The sequence below is a fragment of the Populus euphratica genome, unplaced genomic scaffold, assembly GCF_000495115.2.
Source record: "Populus euphratica unplaced genomic scaffold, PopEup_1.0 scaffold318.1, whole genome shotgun sequence".
In the NCBI taxonomy this organism is placed as follows: Eukaryota; Viridiplantae; Streptophyta; class Magnoliopsida; order Malpighiales; family Salicaceae; genus Populus; species Populus euphratica.
Window position 1 is genome coordinate 402,006 of NW_011500003.1, and position 20,266 is coordinate 422,271.

The 20,266-nt window shown below is 33.8% G+C and overlaps 1 protein-coding gene across 7 annotated transcripts in view; it reads right to left on the bottom strand.

Moving 5' to 3' along the window:
* Window positions 1–15,353: 15,353 nt before the first annotated feature.
* Window positions 15,354–20,266, bottom strand: part of LOC105140998 (probable leucine-rich repeat receptor-like serine/threonine-protein kinase At3g14840) — a 35,288-nt gene continuing 30,375 nt past the window's right edge. For 4 of the 7 annotated variants that reach the window (XM_011048058.1, XM_011048059.1, XM_011048060.1 and 1 more), the window contains exons 14-24: window positions 19,585–19,641; window positions 19,438–19,473; window positions 19,262–19,296; window positions 18,334–18,710; window positions 18,061–18,256; window positions 17,823–17,963; window positions 17,368–17,492; window positions 17,048–17,258; window positions 16,676–16,916; window positions 16,045–16,195; window positions 15,354–15,958 (exon numbers count right to left, since the gene is read on the bottom strand). In XM_011048058.1, coding sequence (XP_011046360.1) covers window positions 15,581–15,958; window positions 16,045–16,195; window positions 16,676–16,916; window positions 17,048–17,258; window positions 17,368–17,492; window positions 17,823–17,963; window positions 18,061–18,256; window positions 18,334–18,710; window positions 19,262–19,296; window positions 19,438–19,473; window positions 19,585–19,641 — 1,948 coding nt within the window. In that variant the 3' untranslated portion in view covers window positions 15,354–15,580. The remainder of the gene's footprint in view (window positions 15,959–16,044; window positions 16,196–16,675; window positions 16,917–17,047; window positions 17,259–17,367; window positions 17,493–17,822; window positions 17,964–18,060; window positions 18,257–18,333; window positions 18,711–19,261; window positions 19,297–19,437; window positions 19,474–19,584; window positions 19,642–20,266) is intronic. The other 3 variants (XM_011048062.1, XM_011048063.1, XM_011048061.1) reach the window with 2 other exon arrangements.

The window sequence follows — 20,266 nt, forward strand, 5'->3', positions numbered from 1 at the left end:
AATAATTAAATATTAGATGGTTTTTGAATAGGTATTAATTAAAGTAATAGGCTAGGTAAGCTAGGTTCATATTATTTTTTTAGTAAAATATTTAGGCTTTACAAGAACAATATAAAGGAAATTAGAAATCCAATAACTTGGGTTATAGTCCTGATCAACTAAATAAACTAGCTTTATTTAAATCATATGAAAAAAAGAAAAAGAAAAAGAGGAGATGATAGCGAAAACTAAGATATATATATATATATGATTAAATAAAATCACTTATTTAGTTGCTCAGGAGTATAACCTGAGTTATTGGATTTCTATTGTTTTTAAATGCACTTTCAAAGCCTAGATATTTTACTCAAAAAATAATATGGATCTCAAGATACATAACTTGAGCATCAATCTAGTTCCCAATTAAAATTACTATGAATCCAAAAAATCATGTAATATTTAGTAGTATCCAGCACAGGTATATTGATCCTTACCTGTTTGAAAGTTTCAAAGATTTCAGAGTTATGATTGACTTTCTTTTGTTTGGTCATGACATGAGGAAATAGAAGTGCTGGTGAGAAATCAGTCTTTTTTTTATAATTATAATGTTCAAATTCAACCCCTTCCTTACCCTCAAAGATTGACTCATCATCTTTCTCACAAGGTTTAAGAGTGAGTTTTTTCAATAACCTAACCACTGCGAAGAGTGATGATTATTTGACCTGATCCATGTGTTGGCTTTCGAAACTACTTGCATTTATATTGTATTGCCCCTTGGGATTTTGTTATGATTGAGATGGAAACTTACCTTTCTCTTGCAAAATGAGAGCAAATGTCAATTTTGCAATGGTATCTTTAAAATCTATCATGCTTTGAGTAAGTTGAGTATTGATTGTCTCTTGCTTTTCAATGAATGCATGTAATGTTTTCTCAAGATTTCTTCTAGGGGGTGGAGCATAAGGAGATGCATATCTATGAGAATTTTAAAAATTATGGTGTGCTTGAAATGATGGCTATGAACATTGTGAATTATTATTATCACTCTTCTAACTGAAATTTAGATGATTTCTACAACCAAGGTTATATGCGTGCGAGTATGGATTATGATTGGGCCTTTGGAAACTATTTAAAGCATGAGCTTGTTTATGGAGGCATTCCTTAAAAGAAGGCAAAGTTGGATAGTCATTGGTTGAGTGTTCGTTGGTTTCACAGATTTGATACACATGTCTTAAACAGATTTTAATTGACCATTGTTTTTTAATTCTAGTACCTCGACTTTTCTAGGTAAAGATGCAAACTTGGCTTAGAGGTCATGATCTTCCCTAAGGTTGTACATACCTCCATTAGATGTATGAGGTTAAGTTTTACCCAGTACCTCATAAGTACCTATGGTGTCCCAATTTTGAGCATTTTCAATTAACAAGTCTAAGTACTTCATTGCTTCATCAGGTTCTTTATCTTCAAAAGTTTTATTACACATCAATTCCACCATTTGCCTATTTTTAGGTATTAACCCTTCATAAAAATATAAAACCAATCTCCATATTTCAAAACCATAATGAGGGCAAGTGTTAAGCAAGTCTCGATATCTATCTCAACATTGGTAAAATGTTTCTCCTGGTTTTTGAGTGAAAGTGGTGATTTGTCTTTTGAAAGAGTTTGTTCTATGAGAATGAAAAAACTCCTTTAAAAGTTGTTGTTGCATTTCATCCCAAACACGAATGAATTCTAGTCTCAAATTTTATAACCATGTTTTAGCTTTAATCTGATTATGTTCATGCTACAATTTGAGTCATTATAAGTGTTACAGACCTCCTTAAATTCACTTAAATGCAAGTATGAATTTTATAAATCTAAGCCATGAAAAGAAGGTAAGAGTTAAATAATCTCTAGCTTAAAATTTAAATGAGATGCTTCAGGGGAAAAACATTATGCATTAAGGTGCAGTTGTTCATGTTGGATTCATGTAGTTTCTAAGTGTTTTAACATGGTTATTTTCATTATTCTCATTATGAAACGATTGGTTATCTTCTTGGTTCATATTTTCTGAAAATGATGAGGATACCCTACAAAGTCTACCACTTAATGTACATGACCAAACTCTTATGCACGTGTAGGAACAAAATAAAAGGAAGAAGAAAACAAAAGAAACAAAGTTAGATACAAGAAAAGAGAAAAGAGAAAAGAGAAACTAAAATAAAAGCTATAATTTATACAAGAATTTACCTCCTAAGCAACGGTGCCAAAAACTTAACATGACTAAAAGATTGATGTCTTCTTCTAAGTAGAGGAGTGTCGAAGTAATAAATAATCCGGTAAGACCAGGGTCGAACCACAGGGAGGTTAACTATATAAATTAACAACAACAACAACAACAACAATAAATTAAAGAGGACTTTGAGATTGTAAGATTAATGTGAAGATTAAACAATGATAAAAATAAATATCAAGGTTAGAGGATCCACTAATAGTATTTCAAACAAGTATAGTATAAATTCTTTTTATTACTCAACTGGAAACCATACAGAAAGAAGGTTTCAATTGAATTATAAATTGTTAACATAATTACATTAGTTATCTTATTTGAATAATGTTAATACTTGTAAATGTTGTTAGGTATTCATGATTATAACTTATGTTAACAACAAATTAAGTTTCTTTCATAGCATAAGTGTAGGTTATACCATATGGTTGGGCTATGAAAGTGCCAAGTATTTGTTGTACCAAATATTATACAACAAAAATCTACATTAACCATTTAACAAGCAAAGTATTAAGAGTGAAGAAGATAACAAATATAAAACATATTAGTATCAAACATGAAAGTCCATGTTGAGTTTATACTATACTTATTCTTACACCATTAGTGTAACATTTTCACCTTGACATAATAAACTTAACTAAACATAATGAAAGAGAGAAACATAAATAAACAAGATAAGAAGATAAATAAGATATAAGATAACTAAGTAAAGGAAAGGAAATGACAAGCATAAACAAGAGATTAATGAAAGAAAAACTTAAACATTACAAAAATATAAAGAAAGAGAGCAAGAACATGATCTTAATCTAAAAACCAAGATGCCTAAATGCATGGCAAATGCCTCCCTTTATAGGACAAAATTAGGAACTATTGATTTGTGGACTAAATGTTGAATGGGTGGCCATATCTTAACTTGGTGACAATCCTTATCTTCCTGTCTGAATAAAACGTCATTACTAGCATTAGAATTTGAACAGATTTGATTCATGAAATTTCTAGAAAATTATATTAGCTTTCCAACAAAATTAATTGAGGTCATTTGGACTTCTAGAACTCAAGATATGGGCTAAACATTGAACAGTGTCTGTGTTGCAGGACAGATTTGAACTTCTCCATTGTTGCTAAGATTTGGACTTTAAAACAGCAGAATTGAGTTTTGCATTCCCATGAATATTTTAGACCTATATCTTAGCTTTCTAGCCATATAAACCAAATTGAAATTCAAATCTACAACTCCAAAAATAACATAATGATTGAACAGTGTTCCAGTTTGGACTGAACCAACATCTCTTTTCTAAGCTTCACCTTCTCTTTGTCTTCTTAATTTCAGTAGTTCAACTCATCAATCAATACTTTAATTTATGTGATAGGCTTGCATTTAAGATAAACATTTACCATAAATTAAAGGTATCTTATAATATCATACTTGTTATTATAAAACATGCTTTAGTTAAGGAGTTATTGATACTTCAAGTGCAAAATGTTGATACAAAACGTTGATAAAAATGCATTTTTAAGTACTAATTAATAAATAAGATTAATGAAAACAAAACTTAAACACTACAAAAATATAAAGAGAAAAAGTAAGAACATGATCTTGATCTGAAAACCAAGATGCCTAAATGCATTACAAATGCCTCCTTTTATAGGTCGAAATTGGAAACTATTGATTTATTGACTAATTGTTGAATAGGTGGTCACATCTTGACTTGGTGACAATCCTTATCTTCTTATTTGAACAAAACATCAATGCTAACATCAGAATTTGAACAGACTTGTTATGAAAGTTCTTGGAAATCGTCTCAGTTTTCCAATAAAAAAACAAATTAAGGTCATTTAAACTTTTAAAACTCGAGATATGGGCTGAACACTTAATAATATTTGGGTTGTAGGATAGATTCTAATTTCTCCGTTATTACTACAATTTAAACTTGAAAATGACCTTTTTAAATCTTGCATTCCGTATGAAAGTTTTAGGCCTATGTCTTAGCTTTTCATCCATATAGAGCAGACTTAAATCCATGTTTTATAGCTATAGATATGACCCAATAACTGAACAGTGTTTCAGTTTGGACTAAACTAACATCTCTTTTCTAAGCTTAAATCTCTTTTTGTCTTCTCAATTTCAGTATTTAAACTCATCAATCAATCAATCAATCAATCTTTTCATTTATATGATAGGCCTACTTTTAGGATGAACATGTACCATAAATTAAAGATATCTTTTATTATTAGACATGCTATTATAAAGTGTGCTTTAGTTAAGGAGTTATTGATACTTCAATTGCAAAATGATGATTTAAAACCTTGATAAAAATGTACTTTAAGTACTAATCAACCTACCTGGTGATAAAATACAAGGAAACTCGCAAGTGGTCTCATTGTTCCAAGCAACATGCTTGATGGTGAAAATAAAGAGAGATTTTTTTATTTTTTTATAAGTGGTCTCATTATAATGGGTGACCTACCTAAGTGGAAAAATACAAAGAAATGGTCTCATTATAATAGGTGACCTACCTAAGTTAAAAAGAAAATGTCTCATTATAATAGGTAACCTACCCAAGTAAAAAGAGAAAGGAAAATAAGGGCTTGAAGGCGCATTCAAAAGGATGGTCGAGGGCTCGAAGGCGTGCTCGAAAGGAGGTAGGGTTAAAAAACACACTACCTTTAAATAGTTAAGGGCTTTAAAGCGCGCTTGAAAGGAAGCGAGGGCTCAAAAGCACACTAAAAAAGAAATATGGGCTCAAAGGCGCGCTTAAAAGAAGGTAGGGTTAGGAAACGCACTACCTTAAATGGTTGAGGGCTCGAAGGCACACTAAGAAAAAAACGAGGGCTCAAAGGGGCCCTAAAAAAGAAGCGAGGGCTTAAAGGCATGCTAAAAAAAGGTGAGGACTCAAAAATGCATTCAGAAGGAAGAAAGGACTCAAAGGTGAGTTCAAAAAGAGGTAGGGTTTGGAAACACACTACCTTGGATGGTTAAGAAAAGGTGGTGGAAAAATATAAAGAGAGATTATTATTATTATTATTATTATTATTATTGTATGGCCTAATTCTCGTGGGCAGCCTGCCCAGGTTAAAATTTCTCAAATGTGAAATTTAATGGATCTCATCAAAGATTTCTCTTGTGAAGTTTGCAAAACTTGTTGTCCAATGTATCAAAGTTTAGATAATATGCATGCATCTTTACCTGATTTGAAATATAGGCCCTCATTTCTTCTTAATCTTTTTGTTTGCTTGATTGATGATGATTTGTGTCATAACCCAATTTTTATCCATGTTTTGATAAATTTTTAGAAAAATACAAAAAATAGAGAAAAACAATGAAAATCCAAAAAATACATTTTTAAATATATTTGCATCATTTTTAGCATTTTCAATATCATCTCAAAAGAATTTAAATTTTCAAAGATATTTGAAATGCGTTCAACTTTTAACGCGTTATTTTTAAAATCATTGATCTTCCTCATTGAGTCGATGTTGATATTGCTTGTTTTCAAAAAAATACAAAAAAATCAAAATTTACAAAAAAATAAAATTGAGGGACCAATTTTGAAATTCATGCAACATTTTGCCTATAAATAGCAACCTTTAACACAAAGCAAAGGGGGGGCAATTTTGACAAAAATAAGGACAAAATAAACCCTAAAACACAAAAAACCCCAACATTTTTCTCTAAGAGCCGCCGCCTCCCTCACCCCCTCAAACCTGTCAGTTTCGCCGGACGATTTCTCCCTTTTCTACCGTTGGATCAACGTGCAATTGGGGTATGTTGTGCGTCCCTATATTGTCTACATTCTGACCGGAGCGATCATTCATATTTGAAACCATGAGAGAAATATTACCATTTGAATATTTTTGGACAAACCCCTCTCGGAACAGTTAGAGCCGCCGGCCTATTTCTCCATGATTAACCGTTGGATCAACCTGATTTTTGGATATATGGTGCGTATGGGTGTATTGCACATTCTGAACGGTGGAGATGAGATGAAACCCATCCAAAAAGGTGTTATGCGTGTTTAACAGTGGCTCGCCAATCTCGGGTCAGTTTCGGTCTAACTCCGATCTAGGGAGATCCAACCGCTAACTCCAGCTGATATTTGGATATATGCTGCCTGAGATATCGGTTTATCATTTCACCGTTGGGATTTGTTATTGTTTCAATGGTTGATGAGTAATGGTCGTCGGAAGCTTTGCCCAGAATCTGTCAAGGCTGCCGATTTGAAAACCGAAATCACAACACCCACCGCCGGCACCGGAAGACAGAGAAGAGGAAGACGGCTGATCTACTGGTTCTGCCACCTCCGGCAGCGGCGGCGCATGGAGGAAACGCGCCACCACTGTTCACGGGCACTATTCACACAACCCTATAAGGGACTTTGATGCAATTTTTGGAGTTTTAGGGACTGTTTTGTAAATTTTGAATTATTTAATGTAATTTTTTTTTAGCTTTGGATTTTTATAATTTGTAATGTGGATGTAAAAAAAAAAAGGAAAAGAAAAGAAAAAAGAAAAAGAAAAAGAATAAAAAATGCATGTGTGTGTGTGTGTTTGTATTTGTCTTATGAATGTTTTCTTTTTATTTATGATAAAATTGCAGAGAATAAAGAAGAATTTAATATTTTGATTGGATCGCGGTGTAGAAGTACAAACTTGTATGGAAGTTGTATTTCTAAAATCCGATGAAAAGATAAAATTTTTAAAACTTCTTTAACACATCAAGTCCATAAAGCAGCTTATCTCAGGTAGGGTGTGTTAGGGGTGCTAATACCTTCCCTAACCACAACCGGTCCCTTACCCGCGAATCTTTGACAAGACCAGTACAACCGAGTTTCCTAGTAACCTTCAATTAAATACTAGGTGGCGACTCCTAACGAATCCAACAAGATCAAATCAAATAATAACGATGAAAAATCATCAGAGCCGACGCCGCGTGGATTTTTTTTGACATGCGACAATTTGCTATCTCTGATTTTAGTCATCTTTGTCATTTAGCTTTTAGCCTACTCAAGTTAGCTCATGTAAGTCTCCTCCCAGATTTGTTTACACAACTTAGCATTTATGGTGCCCATCGTGACCCGCTTGCTTACTAGAAATTTTTTGTCTCGTCAAATAATTTGAGAGGATCACTTATTAGTTCCCATCTCACTTTTAAAAATATTTGTTGTCACTTGCTGAAAGGATCAAGCTGCCTTTTATAAACATAGATGCCCCCTTATCTTGTTATAGGAAATGTTCATCTCTTTTACTAGAAGGGGTCGATTTGTTTTTCTCAACATAATGTTGCCCCTTTGTACTGGTCATTGCCCTTAGGTTTGCTTTGTCAACAACTCTACCAAGTAATGTTTTTTTAAGCGACCATTTTCTCATTTCTCTTATTTTTAGTTTGATAAAGGAATAGCTGTTCAGAATGAATCTTGAAATCTTGATCTTGCATTTTTAAAACAAAATTTGTTTTGATATAAGTTTAAAAGCATTTTCTTTTGAAATCTTGCAACTCCTTGGTTTTTTCTTGGAAAAGAGATTATTTGCTTTTGTATTTGGCAATATTATATTTAGTGAAAGTATATCATAAGGTGACCTTATGTTTCTTATGGGTTTCCAAAGTGAAAGGCTTGAGAAAAAGCTCGAATACTTATTTTATTAGCATGAATAATAATGAATAGCTTGTTCTCAATATCATGGCTCTAATAAAGAAGTACTCTTTGCATTTTAAGAGCATTGCTTATTAATCCAGGTTGCTTGCTTGCTTGCTTGATTAGAAAGGACTTCTATATGCATATAATATAGGCTGAGGTTTTTTTGTTATGAAAGAAAAGATCATAAGGCTCAAAAAATGTTTTAGGGTTTCAAAAACTAAAGATCACTATCAGCAATTCAACTTTTTATATCGTTCCTTTTTTTTCTTTTTTCTTTTTGCCATTTTTCTTTGATTCACCCTTTTCTTTTATTTTTATTATTTTTCTAGGACATACTCACTTTATCTTTGTTATCACTCTTTCTTCTGATTTAGGCATGCCTCCTAGTCATTAAATTTCTTGGGCTTTTTTACCTTTTCAGTTTTCTCATAGTTTTTTTCATCTTTTCTCATTGAAATTTTCACTTGCCCCTAGTGTGGGGTGTGATCATAGTCAGGATTTCTCATGAAAAAAAAATTATTCAGGCTCAAAAAAGAACTGCAAGGAATATACTTTTTAGAATATGAAAGGAACAATAAAGATAGCCTTTTCTCATTTCAAACACAAGTAGTTAAAATCAATAAACTTTGGCCACATCCAATGTGATGGTTTGGTTTTTGTAAAAAGATGCATTTCATGAGCCTATGAGCAATGAGTTCACTATATATTATTATTCATACGACTTAAGAGTTATGGTGTGAGGATGATAGTTCATTTTTTTATTCGTGCATTTTGGTTCAGAGTTTAGTCACCTTAATAAAGGAGTTGCTTGATTCATATGTCATTTTACAAATAGAATCTCAAAAATATCATTTTAAATATCAAATTATTTTTGAAATCAAAATGCAATTTTAATTTTCAAAATTCCAAAAGAGAAACTAATTTTGGTAAAAGAGATGAATTGAGTCTACAAGATCATACGAGGCTTCAAAAGTGTATTTGTGAATGTATTGAGGGAACCCCTTTCAGGATATTTTGGTTGTAAATCAAAGCAAAAGACACAATTTGAAGGAAAAACTCATTATTTCATTAAAATCCTAAAAAGTAACAAAGACCTTATACTAGCAAGGTAACATATAAAAAGAGCTAAACACTTAGTAATCATCGATTGGAATTTTTGGAATCTTTCAATCGTCCCTCTCCTATGAATTCCTCGACAAGGGCACTTTTCTAATAGTTAGTTAGGGTCACACATAGACCAGTCTTGGCCTAGTGACACTGTAGCTTTGTCTTCAAGACAAGTGATCTCTAGATGTCTTTGTTTTAGTAGCTCTTTCTCTCGCCTTTGTAATCACTTTCAATATTATAAACCTCAGTTTCTTTCTTTTCTCTAGTGAAATGTTTCTCCTCGATCGAATCAATTATCATTCATAAATGGATAGCTTGTTCAATCCTTTCAACTATAGCAACCAGGTCAAAAAAATATTGTATGGAGCTTCCAACCAAATATTCAAAGTACAGGGCCTTGAAAATGATGACAAACAAGTTGATCAACTTCTTTTCCAATAAAGGATGATTAACCTGTGCGACAATCTCACACCATCTTTGAGAGTATTCTCTTATGGACTCTTTATTGTCCTTTTCCATAACTTACAAGCTTGACCTATTAGGGCTCACATCCATATTGAACTTATATTGCCTAACGAAGATATCAAATAAGTCCTTCCTTTTTCTTTTTCTTTTTATCTTGGTATTGTCTAAACACATACACCAAGTAAGGGTAACATCACTCAAACTATCTTGAAAGAAGTGAATCAATAATTTCTTGTCATGGACCACCTCAGTTATTTTGTTGTAGTATGCCTTAAAATGAGTCACAGGGCATTGAGTTTCTGTATATTTGATGAACTCTAGCACCCTAAACTTTTTAGGAATAGTTATGTTAAGTACCAGACACATTTCAACAGCTTTTATATGGTCATATAGGCTAATTCCCTCAAATACGCTCAGCCTTTGTTCCAAGGCAGCCCATTTATCTAGGACATCTTCTTTTACCATCTTGTTCTTTTGAGATTCTTTCATTGTAAGATCAATGGCATATGTTGGTTCAGAAAATTAGGAATATATAGCCTATTAAAACACCTCACTTGCCCTCAAATTATATGGATTTACGAGCATAGGTTCAGGCTGAGCTGTAAATTTTGCTTCTTCAGGTTCAGATCTTCAGGCTTGTTGGGGTGACATAATAATCACTATTCTTTGGATGTGTGGTCAAATCCAAATCCAATATGCATTGCAATATCAAGAGGAGATCTGTTTAGCCTTTTGTCATATGAGCTTTCAACCATATTCTTGGTGTTTTTCATTATGCATCTCATTTCTTTAAGTAGGGGTATCTCACCAACATCCTGTCTAGGGCAGTTTTTGTCGGTCATTTGCAAGGATTTAGACTCGAGTCCATACTCAACAATTGTTATCTTAGAAATAACAGTCATTACATTATCTAAAAGCATGTTTAAGCTTATCGCAAAGATTCTAGTCATTGAATGCATTGGGGTAGTTTTTGTTATCTAGTCTCAATGATCTTTTGCATTCTAAGAGATCGTCCTCGAAAGGTTCATATGAGGTTTACAAGTAGCATCAAGGTAGAGGCCCAGAGTAATATTAGTTCAGCATATCAACCATCATCGAGCAAACAATCATGCAAGAGTTGGATAGTTTCGTGAGCCTTACCCAAGCTAAAGTCATTGGGGTGCCGTTACTCCATTTATCTTAAAGTTGATACCATACGTATTAAAAATAAGATAAGTGATATGTGAAGGCCTTAGATCCATATCCAATAAATATGCATCATAAACATGAATAACTGTGCATGCTAAAATAGTAAAAAGAATAAAAAAAATAAAACTTGATAAACACAGCATAGCCATAACAAGCAGGAAAACAATACGACAAATATTATTTAATAATAAAAAAGAAAATAGCAAAGCTTAGTTCTAAGGTCCTCAGTGGAGTCACCATTCTATCACACCCGGGCATCATGACAACCGATTAAAAATCACTTGATTGGAAAAAAGAACATATATTTGGCATCTTGTTCTTTTAGGAGAAAAGGTATTGTTCAAGGAGTAGTCACCTAGTATTATGGTCACTAAGAACCCTAACTGGTCAACAAAGATTATATGGTATGGGACTGGTTACGCAAAAGGAAAGATGTTATCACCCCCTAAATATCCTACCTAAGGTAGACTGCATTACTAGTTTTGTCTAAAATTACTTAAGAATTTGTTCTCCATTTTCCTATTTTTATCCTTCCTTACATGTTCCTGACTCTAGCATCAGTGAACAAATCCTTCTAATATTTTCAACATTGGCGTTATTAAATATTGCACAAATCCAAAAAATATGATACTCCTGACTCTAGCATCAATGAATATTTTTGCAAAAAATGTATTTATAGAAGAAATTTTCTTGTTTATCCTTTATTATTATTTATCCTTTTTAGATGTAAATAATTTAAAAAATGCAAGAGAAATTTGTATTTAACAATAATAGGCCACAAATTGAGCACATAACTTAAAAAATACAAAATACAAAGAAGAAAAAAATAAATCAAAGTGTGAAGGGCCCACAAATAATTCAACAAAGATCCCCAAATATTTTTAGAATTTTATAATATCGAAAAAGGGCTTGTTTGGCCAAATATCAAACTAAAATAAGCATAAAAATTATAGTTAAGGCATAAGGGTATGTTTTGCCAAACATACCCTTAATAAACATAATTTGAGCCAACTAGGCTTAAAGCCCAAATCCAGTCCACTCTCGTTTTTTTTTTTCATCTTTTTTTTTAAGGCGTTGGGTCTAGCCCAACCAACATGGACTAGGCTAGACCCAAACGGTCTGGCCCAATTATTGGCTCAAGCCAATAACTAGGCCAAACAACAGGCACGTGTGAACTGGTTCACACGTGCTCCTGCATAGTGCGAAGGTAATTAATTTACCCTGCAATGTTTTAAACAAATTTATAGAGCTTGAGGAAGAGAGCTTACCTAGGTGAAGATAGTGATGGGGAAGCAAACAGGGTGATGATTTTAGCACCGGCAAAAGAACGACCTTCTCCTCCCTTTTATTTTCAAACCACTCCCCTCTGTTTTCTTGTTCTTTTTTTTTTCCCTATTCTCCTTGAATCCAGAGTCAAAGACAAAGCTGGGTTTTGCTTTCTGTATTTTATACCTTCCACTCTTTTGCCTTGTTCGTCCTCCCTTGGTTGTGTGAATTCTCTTGGCCTTTATAGGCATTCTTCTTGCTCCTTATCTTCCCCTGATAAGGATGAAGTTTAAGGAGTTTGTGTTTTGAATGAATGGGGACGCCAATAGTGCTACCATAGATGGGTTGTTAGTGATGGTTTCCTTGACGTTGTTGGCATGTCGTGGGGGTGAAGGACACAAAAATTGACCGAGAAGTTGGTGATGGAAGTCATGGGCACTTCAATGTGCTAGGTGGCTTGATCATCAACGTTTATTCATCACAAGTAGCTTCCTCTGTTTTCAGAGGAAAAAGACAAAGCATAAGAGGGACAAAACGACGCCGAATTTGTGGGTGGCCTGTTTCTCCAATTCGATTCCTAAAGTTTTGAATTTTTGCATTCAAGCCCCTGATCTTTTAAATTTCAAGATTTACCCTTAAAATTAAATTAAAAATAAATAGGTTAAAATTGGGTTACAACAACTTAAATGAAAAGAAGACAAATCAACAGTAGTAGTAGCAGTAGTGGGAACTGACACTTTTAACTCATCCAAAATGTATAATCCATTCTCCCTATGGCCTGTCCCAATCACCTTTTGAGATTGCAGATCTTGTACACAACAAAAAAAAAAGGAAAAAATGACTATATAATCACCATAATCATATAATTAACCAACAAAAGTAAGATTCAATTTGAAATTCAAAATAAGATAAATATTAGGAAGAGACAAGTGAGGTGTGACAATAGAACCAACACCTACTAAAGGCATGGGAGTGTTATCAGCAGTCATAACATAAATGGAGGGTGAAAGGGAAACAGAGGTAAAAGATGAAGAGTCTGGAGACATATGATGTGAAACACCAAAATCCAAAACCCATTCAGAATATAACATACCTGAGGAACTATAAGGCAACTAACTTATGGAAGAAGAAGTTGACATTGCTTGTGGCTGCAAGGAGAGAAACTTCTGAAAGTGCTCAACTAAAGTACGATGATCAATAATAGAGCCTGAGGAAGCTACTGATATGGTATTATGGTGTGGTGGTTTATAACCCTAAGGTGGTTTATGAGCATTAGATTATGAGTGACTGTTAGGTTTCCAAGCTTGATTTTGTTGTCTCAACTTAAGACATTAAGTCTTCCAATTACCTTTCTGCTTACAGAAATTGTACTCGTTGAAGCCAACCCTTGTATAAGGCTTATGGTGGTGATTGGAGAACTATTTAGAGGGTACTACTAGTGCAAAAGGATTGAAAGCAGAAATAATACCCTTTTCAGAATACTATTGAAGACGCATTTCTTCAGCCAATAACTCACTAACAACTAAGTCAATAGAAGAAAGTGGAAAGCGATGCAATAATGAACCTTTAAGTCTTTTGAAATCACTGCGAAGTGTTGTTAAATATTGTATCAATCATTGCTACTCTCTACTTTTAATATAAGCACCATATGCATTTAGTTCTGTCGATTCTGTGAAAGACAATTGATCCCAAAGATCTGTCATGGAATAATATAACTCTTGAATACTCATATTCTTTTGATGAAGAGCTCGTTTTTCATTCTATAACTGATAATGCATTACAAAATTTGATTGTGTGAATAACCTTTGTAGATAATCTCAAACCTCTTTTGTTATCTCATACTTCGTCAACTGTGTACTTATGGAATGCTCAATAAAATTGTTGATCCAAGTAATGATTTTTGCATTGTTTGCTTCTCATACATCTATCAAAGCAACATCCCCTTCCTCAGTATTTTTAGGCACTATATAGGTTCCATTAACATATCCCCACATCTTTTTACCCTTTAAAAAATTTCTCATTACATAGCTCCAATACGAATAGTTCTTCTCATCCAACCTTACACTCACAGGCCGAAGCGAATCATCTTTTTCAGCAACCATAATCAACAATCATAGAGAACCAGAATGCAAAAGCAGCGGAAAAAAAAATACCAAATTGCAAAAACTGAATAGAGATTGTAGAAACTAAACAAATATCTTCTTGAAGTTATATGATTACTCCAAAACACAAAATAAATTTGCAGAAATTGAACGCAGATACCAAATTGCAGAAACTAAAGGGAAGACGAAATACTAAAATAATTACAAAAATTAAACACAAATATCAAATTGCAGAAGCTGAAGGAAAGATGAAATACAAAATTTTGCAGAAGTGGAAGACAAAATATCACTTCAAATTTTCTTTTACAGAAGTTGGATCCGTAAAAGTTATGTTTGAGATTAAGTCTCGTTCTATAAAACCAGCTCTAATACCATATTAAAATAATTAAGACAAAACACAAAAAGAAGGATAAAATTCTCAATATTTTGTTTATTATGAGTGCTTAGGGTTAACTTAAATACAAAAAAATTATATATAAGTTAAACTGAAAATATTTTTCTACCCTTAATAAATAAGACTAAAAAAAGATTATTTAACAGAAACTACCACATATTTGGATTTTGAAAGATTCGTATCTGTTGATTTGTAAAGCTCAAGGTTACTTGTCTTGATCAAAATTTGTTTTTCTTACAAAGAGGATTCTTCGTTTACTTCAGAGAATGCACACACTAATTGCTGGAGCAACTTTTGGGTTTCCAAAGGCAGAACCTTTAATTTGTTTATTTCAAGTTGGGAGATTTTATCTTCATCTGAAACCATTTGAGCCCATGATCTGGACTTTTGTTTCTACTCTTTTAGAATGTAAAGGCATGATGCCTTTTCCTTTGTCTTTGTCTTCCTATTTAGATGGCATTGGGTCGTCTTCCCTGCAACAAATTCTCTTCTAAGGCATTCTAGCGGGGAATTTGAATTTTCTTTGATACATTCAATATCAGAATCTTTGTAAAGGCTTGCAAGTATGGCTGAGATTAAGGTAGAAGTATAAAATATAATTAAGACTTTCAAGAAATCTTTGTAATTGTTAAGGCTTGCTATGAAGGATTTGATATGGGGACTTATCACCAAATTGGATTGACTTCCTATGTGAAAAATTGTTAAGGAATCCAACTCCTGTTTAACTTAGCTTTTTAGTAATGGGTTTTTTATTATAATTATTATTCATTTTATAAAAAAATAACATAATATATATCATTCTTCCTAACTTTAGTTATGAAATTTTAGAAATAATATTTTAATATAATATGAATATTTATAATTGTAACTTCTTTATAATTTTATTTATAAAGTATTTATGTTTTAAAAATTTTATATTTACTCTAGTTTCATTAATCAAACTTAAATAATTATTATTATAAATAAAAAAATATATTTTTACATAAATAAAGTCAATATTACATATAATCACTCCATTAACTACAGGATATATATACTAGCAATAATAAGTATTGATTAATGAGTAACTAACTATTCATACCAGGAAACACTAACTATAAAAAGTACTTTGGTGACTTTTTAGTTTTAATCTGTTTCTTATTCATGATTTTTCATGATAAAAAATTTGTGGTTCGTGGCATCAGCTTTTACTAATTGGATAAAGATCCTGGGCTGATGAAGAGGAAGAAGCAGTCCATGGTCCCTCCGATGACTTCACGAGGGACTGAGTTTCAGTTAAACTTCCATTGACAGAAGGTTGAGCAAACTTATTATGTAAGGACGTAGAAAACCCTGATGGATCACCCAATGTGCTTGGAACCATGACTAGTTCCTCGACATCAGTTTTTCCTTCAAGCATGCTCACTACCGTAGACATTGTAGGTCTAAGTGCTGGAGACTGATTTGTGCATAGCAGGGCTACATTGATCATTCTAACCACTTCTTTCTTGTTGAATTCAGACCCCAATCTTGGATCAACCATCTCCATTATGTCCCCATTTTTTTGTAAATATAGAACCTGAAATAACAAAAAACAATTAGATATATACCTGACCAAGAGTAAACATGAACAGACAATTAAGAGACTAAATGGGCATAACTTACCCTATCTAGAAGGCATACAAAATTTTCATCCCTCCTAAATTTGACGTTGTTCATCCCAGAAACAATTTCCAATGCTACAACACCAAAGCTGTATACATCTGCCTTGTAAGTTAAGTAACCATATAATGCATATTCCGGTGCCATGTATCCCCTGCACAGAAGAATAAATCAGGGACATTTTTCTAGTTTGCTTCTCTAAAACATGTAAAAAATGCTAAATGTCTATTGTTTGTTTTTGTTTTTGATAGGATTTCGAACCCTGGATGATAATATGAATAGTATATTCATTTAGCATTATATGGTTACTAGATAGGGCATAACTTACCCTATCTAGTAACCATATAATGCATATTCACTAGAACCTCTCCAAGGGTTAGTCTTAGAGGAACACAACCATAGATGGGAAACCCTGATCCATGAGAACCCTGTGGTGTGTGATTTGAACCCTAGATGCCTGCCTACCACATATTTTGAAGCTAACCCCTTCCATCGGCACTTGAGCCCAGTTACAGCATCATACTGTTTAAGACTTAAAGCTATCTTAGATAAATGACAATACTTGTGTGTTTTCCTTACAGTTTGTTAATGTCATCGTTTCAGGATTTTTCATGTGTTAATATCAGAAACTCACATTGTTCCAGCAACTCTGGTGTCAATGTGGGTGTTGTCCTCGTCATCAAGCTTGGCCATTCCAAAATCAGATATCTTGGCGTTCATGTCCTTGTCAAGAAGGATATTGGTACCTTTTATGTCTCTATGAACAATTTTGAGTGTCGACTCCTCATGCAGGAAAACCAGACCTTTCGCTATACTTACACATATCCTCTGCCTTGTACGCCAGTCTAGCTTCGTTGCCTTTATTTCCTTTGTCCCTGTAATCATCATGCATTACCCAACCCATCAATTTCTTCTTCACTAATTCTATTTATATGCCATTAGAAGAACTTGTTTTCTTTCCCATTACTTTATATAAGATACTATGGGGAAGTGATCAGAGGCCTACCGAACAAAACATGCGCAAGGCTATTGTTTTCCATGTACTCATATACCAGCAACAATTGCTTCCCCTCAATGCAACATCCATACAATCTAACAAGATTTGGGTGTTGCAAAGCAGAAATCATGCCTATTTCGTTCACAAACTCCCGATTGCCCTGTTTTGATTTCGCTGAAAGCTGCTTAACCGCAATCTGAGTGCCATCTGATAGTACTCCCTGCAACGAGAATAATTTTAGACAAAGAAAATAAGTTGCTGATTTGATAAGAGAAAAGAAATAATATAGTGAATAAATAGCTAGAAGAAAACAAAAATCTGTACTATACTTTGTAGACGCAGCCAAAACCACCTTCTCCAAGTTTGTTTGCTGGATCAAAGTCATTCGTTGCAGCTTTGATTTGTCTGAAGGTGAAGATACCAGTTAGCAGATCTAACCCAACAAGGTCTGCCCAAGGAACAAAGAGATATGTATAAATTAGACGTTCTTCATGAATGATTCATCAAAGGATGAACACAGATGGTTTTAGCTGTCCTCCAAGTAAACAGCATTGAGATTGATAATTCCCATTGAAAAAAACATTGTTAGAGAGTAATATAAAACGATTCCTTTAGGTTCGCCAAGCAGTTTAATCTTTGGATTGAGATTATTCTTTGACAAATGTATGCATTCATGGATAGACATACAGCAAATAAGATGCAGAAAATTGCTTATTGCGGTGTTATTTTAGTGACTGGATTCCTGACTAGAATTCGCAAAATCAAACAAATGTATCAACTGTACCTCGATCCCTCGATTTCCTTCCACCCAAATAACCTTTCCACCAAAGAGTGGAAAGAAGTATGAGAATGAGGAATGATGACAAAACCACAGCTCCAGCGACAATGAATCTCTTCCTCCTGCCTTTATCAGGTGGCTTGAAGTCTAGGCAGAAATAGAATTGCAGCAAGAGCAAGTATTGTCAGATCACAGTACTAATTATTCCTTCATTACTATGTCATTCCATTATATGTCAACCTACCAGATTCCACATCAATGGCTGATATTAGAGGACCATATATTCCTTTTTTGGGAGACATTGTTGTTCCTTTCCCAGCCCAATGAAGGCGGATCTCTAAAGCTCCATTGGTTACAGGTGCTGTATAATTATGAATGTATACCTTATCCACCCCTCCCACTGCCTTCACTATATCAAAATCCTTCAGCACAACAATGTCCTGCGAGAATAATTCTTCAATTAAGTTGTCACCTATTGCATAAGGAATGAATCTATGATCTTTTAATTAATGGATACCTGAATATAAACATCAAATATCCGTCTTCCTAGACTGTAGTAGGATCTGTTATCCCTGATTACTATCTCTGCAAAGTGCAGCTTGATTTTGTAATTCCCATTTACCAGACAGGGAACGTGGTATGTGAGAGACAAAGGAGTGAGGCGTGCATTTGTGTACAATGCAGAGTTGTCCATTCTGAGCATGGACTTGTTTTGTGCTATGTAGTTATCCAATGAAGCAGGAACATCCCAGATATGTCCTGTGTTACTTGTTTGCCAGTCCTCTCTTTTGGACGCATATTTTGCTGCACCTCCTGGCTCATTATCTGCTTCGTAGATGGTGTTTCCAATGGTGGCTTCTGGTCCCCCACAATTTATGTGCACTGAATATCGCTCTATTCATGGAAATAAAAATGGTCATGGTCACTGATATGATTAAACAAATTATAACACAAGAAATGTTAGGATCAGACCGTATTCTAAATTGGAGCAAACAGAACAGAAACAATTAAGATTTTGTGATGCAGGAGCATCCTTTTCCTCCTAGTGTGGTGGAAATCATGGTGGGACCCACGATGTAAATGCCCACATAATAGGACCTTTATATTTATTATCTAGTGAATATAGGAATAAGTTTGTCCGTTAACATTTGTCTAGGCTTTTGGGATCAACTGGTTGTTTATTCCTACACCAGTTGAATTCGATTTCTTTCCAGAGGAGGTTGATGCAGAGCATCATCTTCCTCTTGGGATGGAAATCCTAGTGGTCGGATGCATGATGGGGTAGCCACACGCAAAAGGACCATTGAGTTTATGACTGAGATGCTATGATCCAACGAATATAGAAATAAATATATAGTCTGGGCTGACAGGTTGTTCCTGCATCATTTTTCTGTCTACTTCCAGCTGAAATGTAAAAGCGGATAGCTTTACAAATTTAAGAGTACCTTCAGAACAAGCACTCAGGCACTCAACAGGTTTCCTGGAAATATTGGCCAGATAGAATCATCAGTTTATTTAAAAGAAATGACAGAGAAGAAGAAAATAAAATGTAAAAGAAATGACAGAGGAGAAGAAAATAAAATGATCTATGTTTTAGATATTTATCAAAGTAGAAGCTTACGAATAGTTCCCTCCCCAAGTACTTTTGAACAGATTTCTGGCAAGACATGAAGAGTTAAGTTTTGTAGGTTATGAAGTGAAGGGTGATGTAAAAAGAAGCAGACTTTCAAAATCAAAGGCAAGGCAAGGAAAATGAAATCAATCTTACAGTGTTTCTCTACATTTTGCTTCCGAAGTAAAATTGTTGTAAGAAAGATCGATTTCGCTGCACACAAAGATAGCTTCCTTAGACATTCAGCCAGTATTTCTGAATTTTTAACAAAATTGCATGCACATGTTACCTTTGGGTTGCTATCTCAATGCAGAAGAGATGAATAGACAGAAGAGATGAAGACAGTTGGGAGAGAAAGGACATGTCCTCACCTCACGTCTTTTCTGATTTTAACAGATAAAAACTCAATCCAAAACTATACAAATTTATTTTTATATCTTCATCTTCGTCACTGTAACCAAACACATTTTTGTCCCTACTGTATTTGTCCTTTCTATTCAAGGACAATAACTAAATGAAACCTTGGAGATAGTTTGATCATTCATGCACAGCTGTACTGAAAACTATCTGGAAACTGGGAAGGATAATCTGATTTCCAGCTTCTCATCAGTATAGCTCTTCAAAGACTAGGACATATTATTAAACCTACAGATACGCATCTCTTATAGGATCAGGGAAACCTGAAGTTCATGATTAAGCTTTTGGGTTGACAATGTTCAGATAAAGGCAAACTGAAGTTGATCATTTCTGTCTTTCAGGGGAGTTAATGAATAAATTATCAAATAATTCTAATTGAGTAAAAGGAAAATATATTACAAACAAAACTCTCAAAAATCAT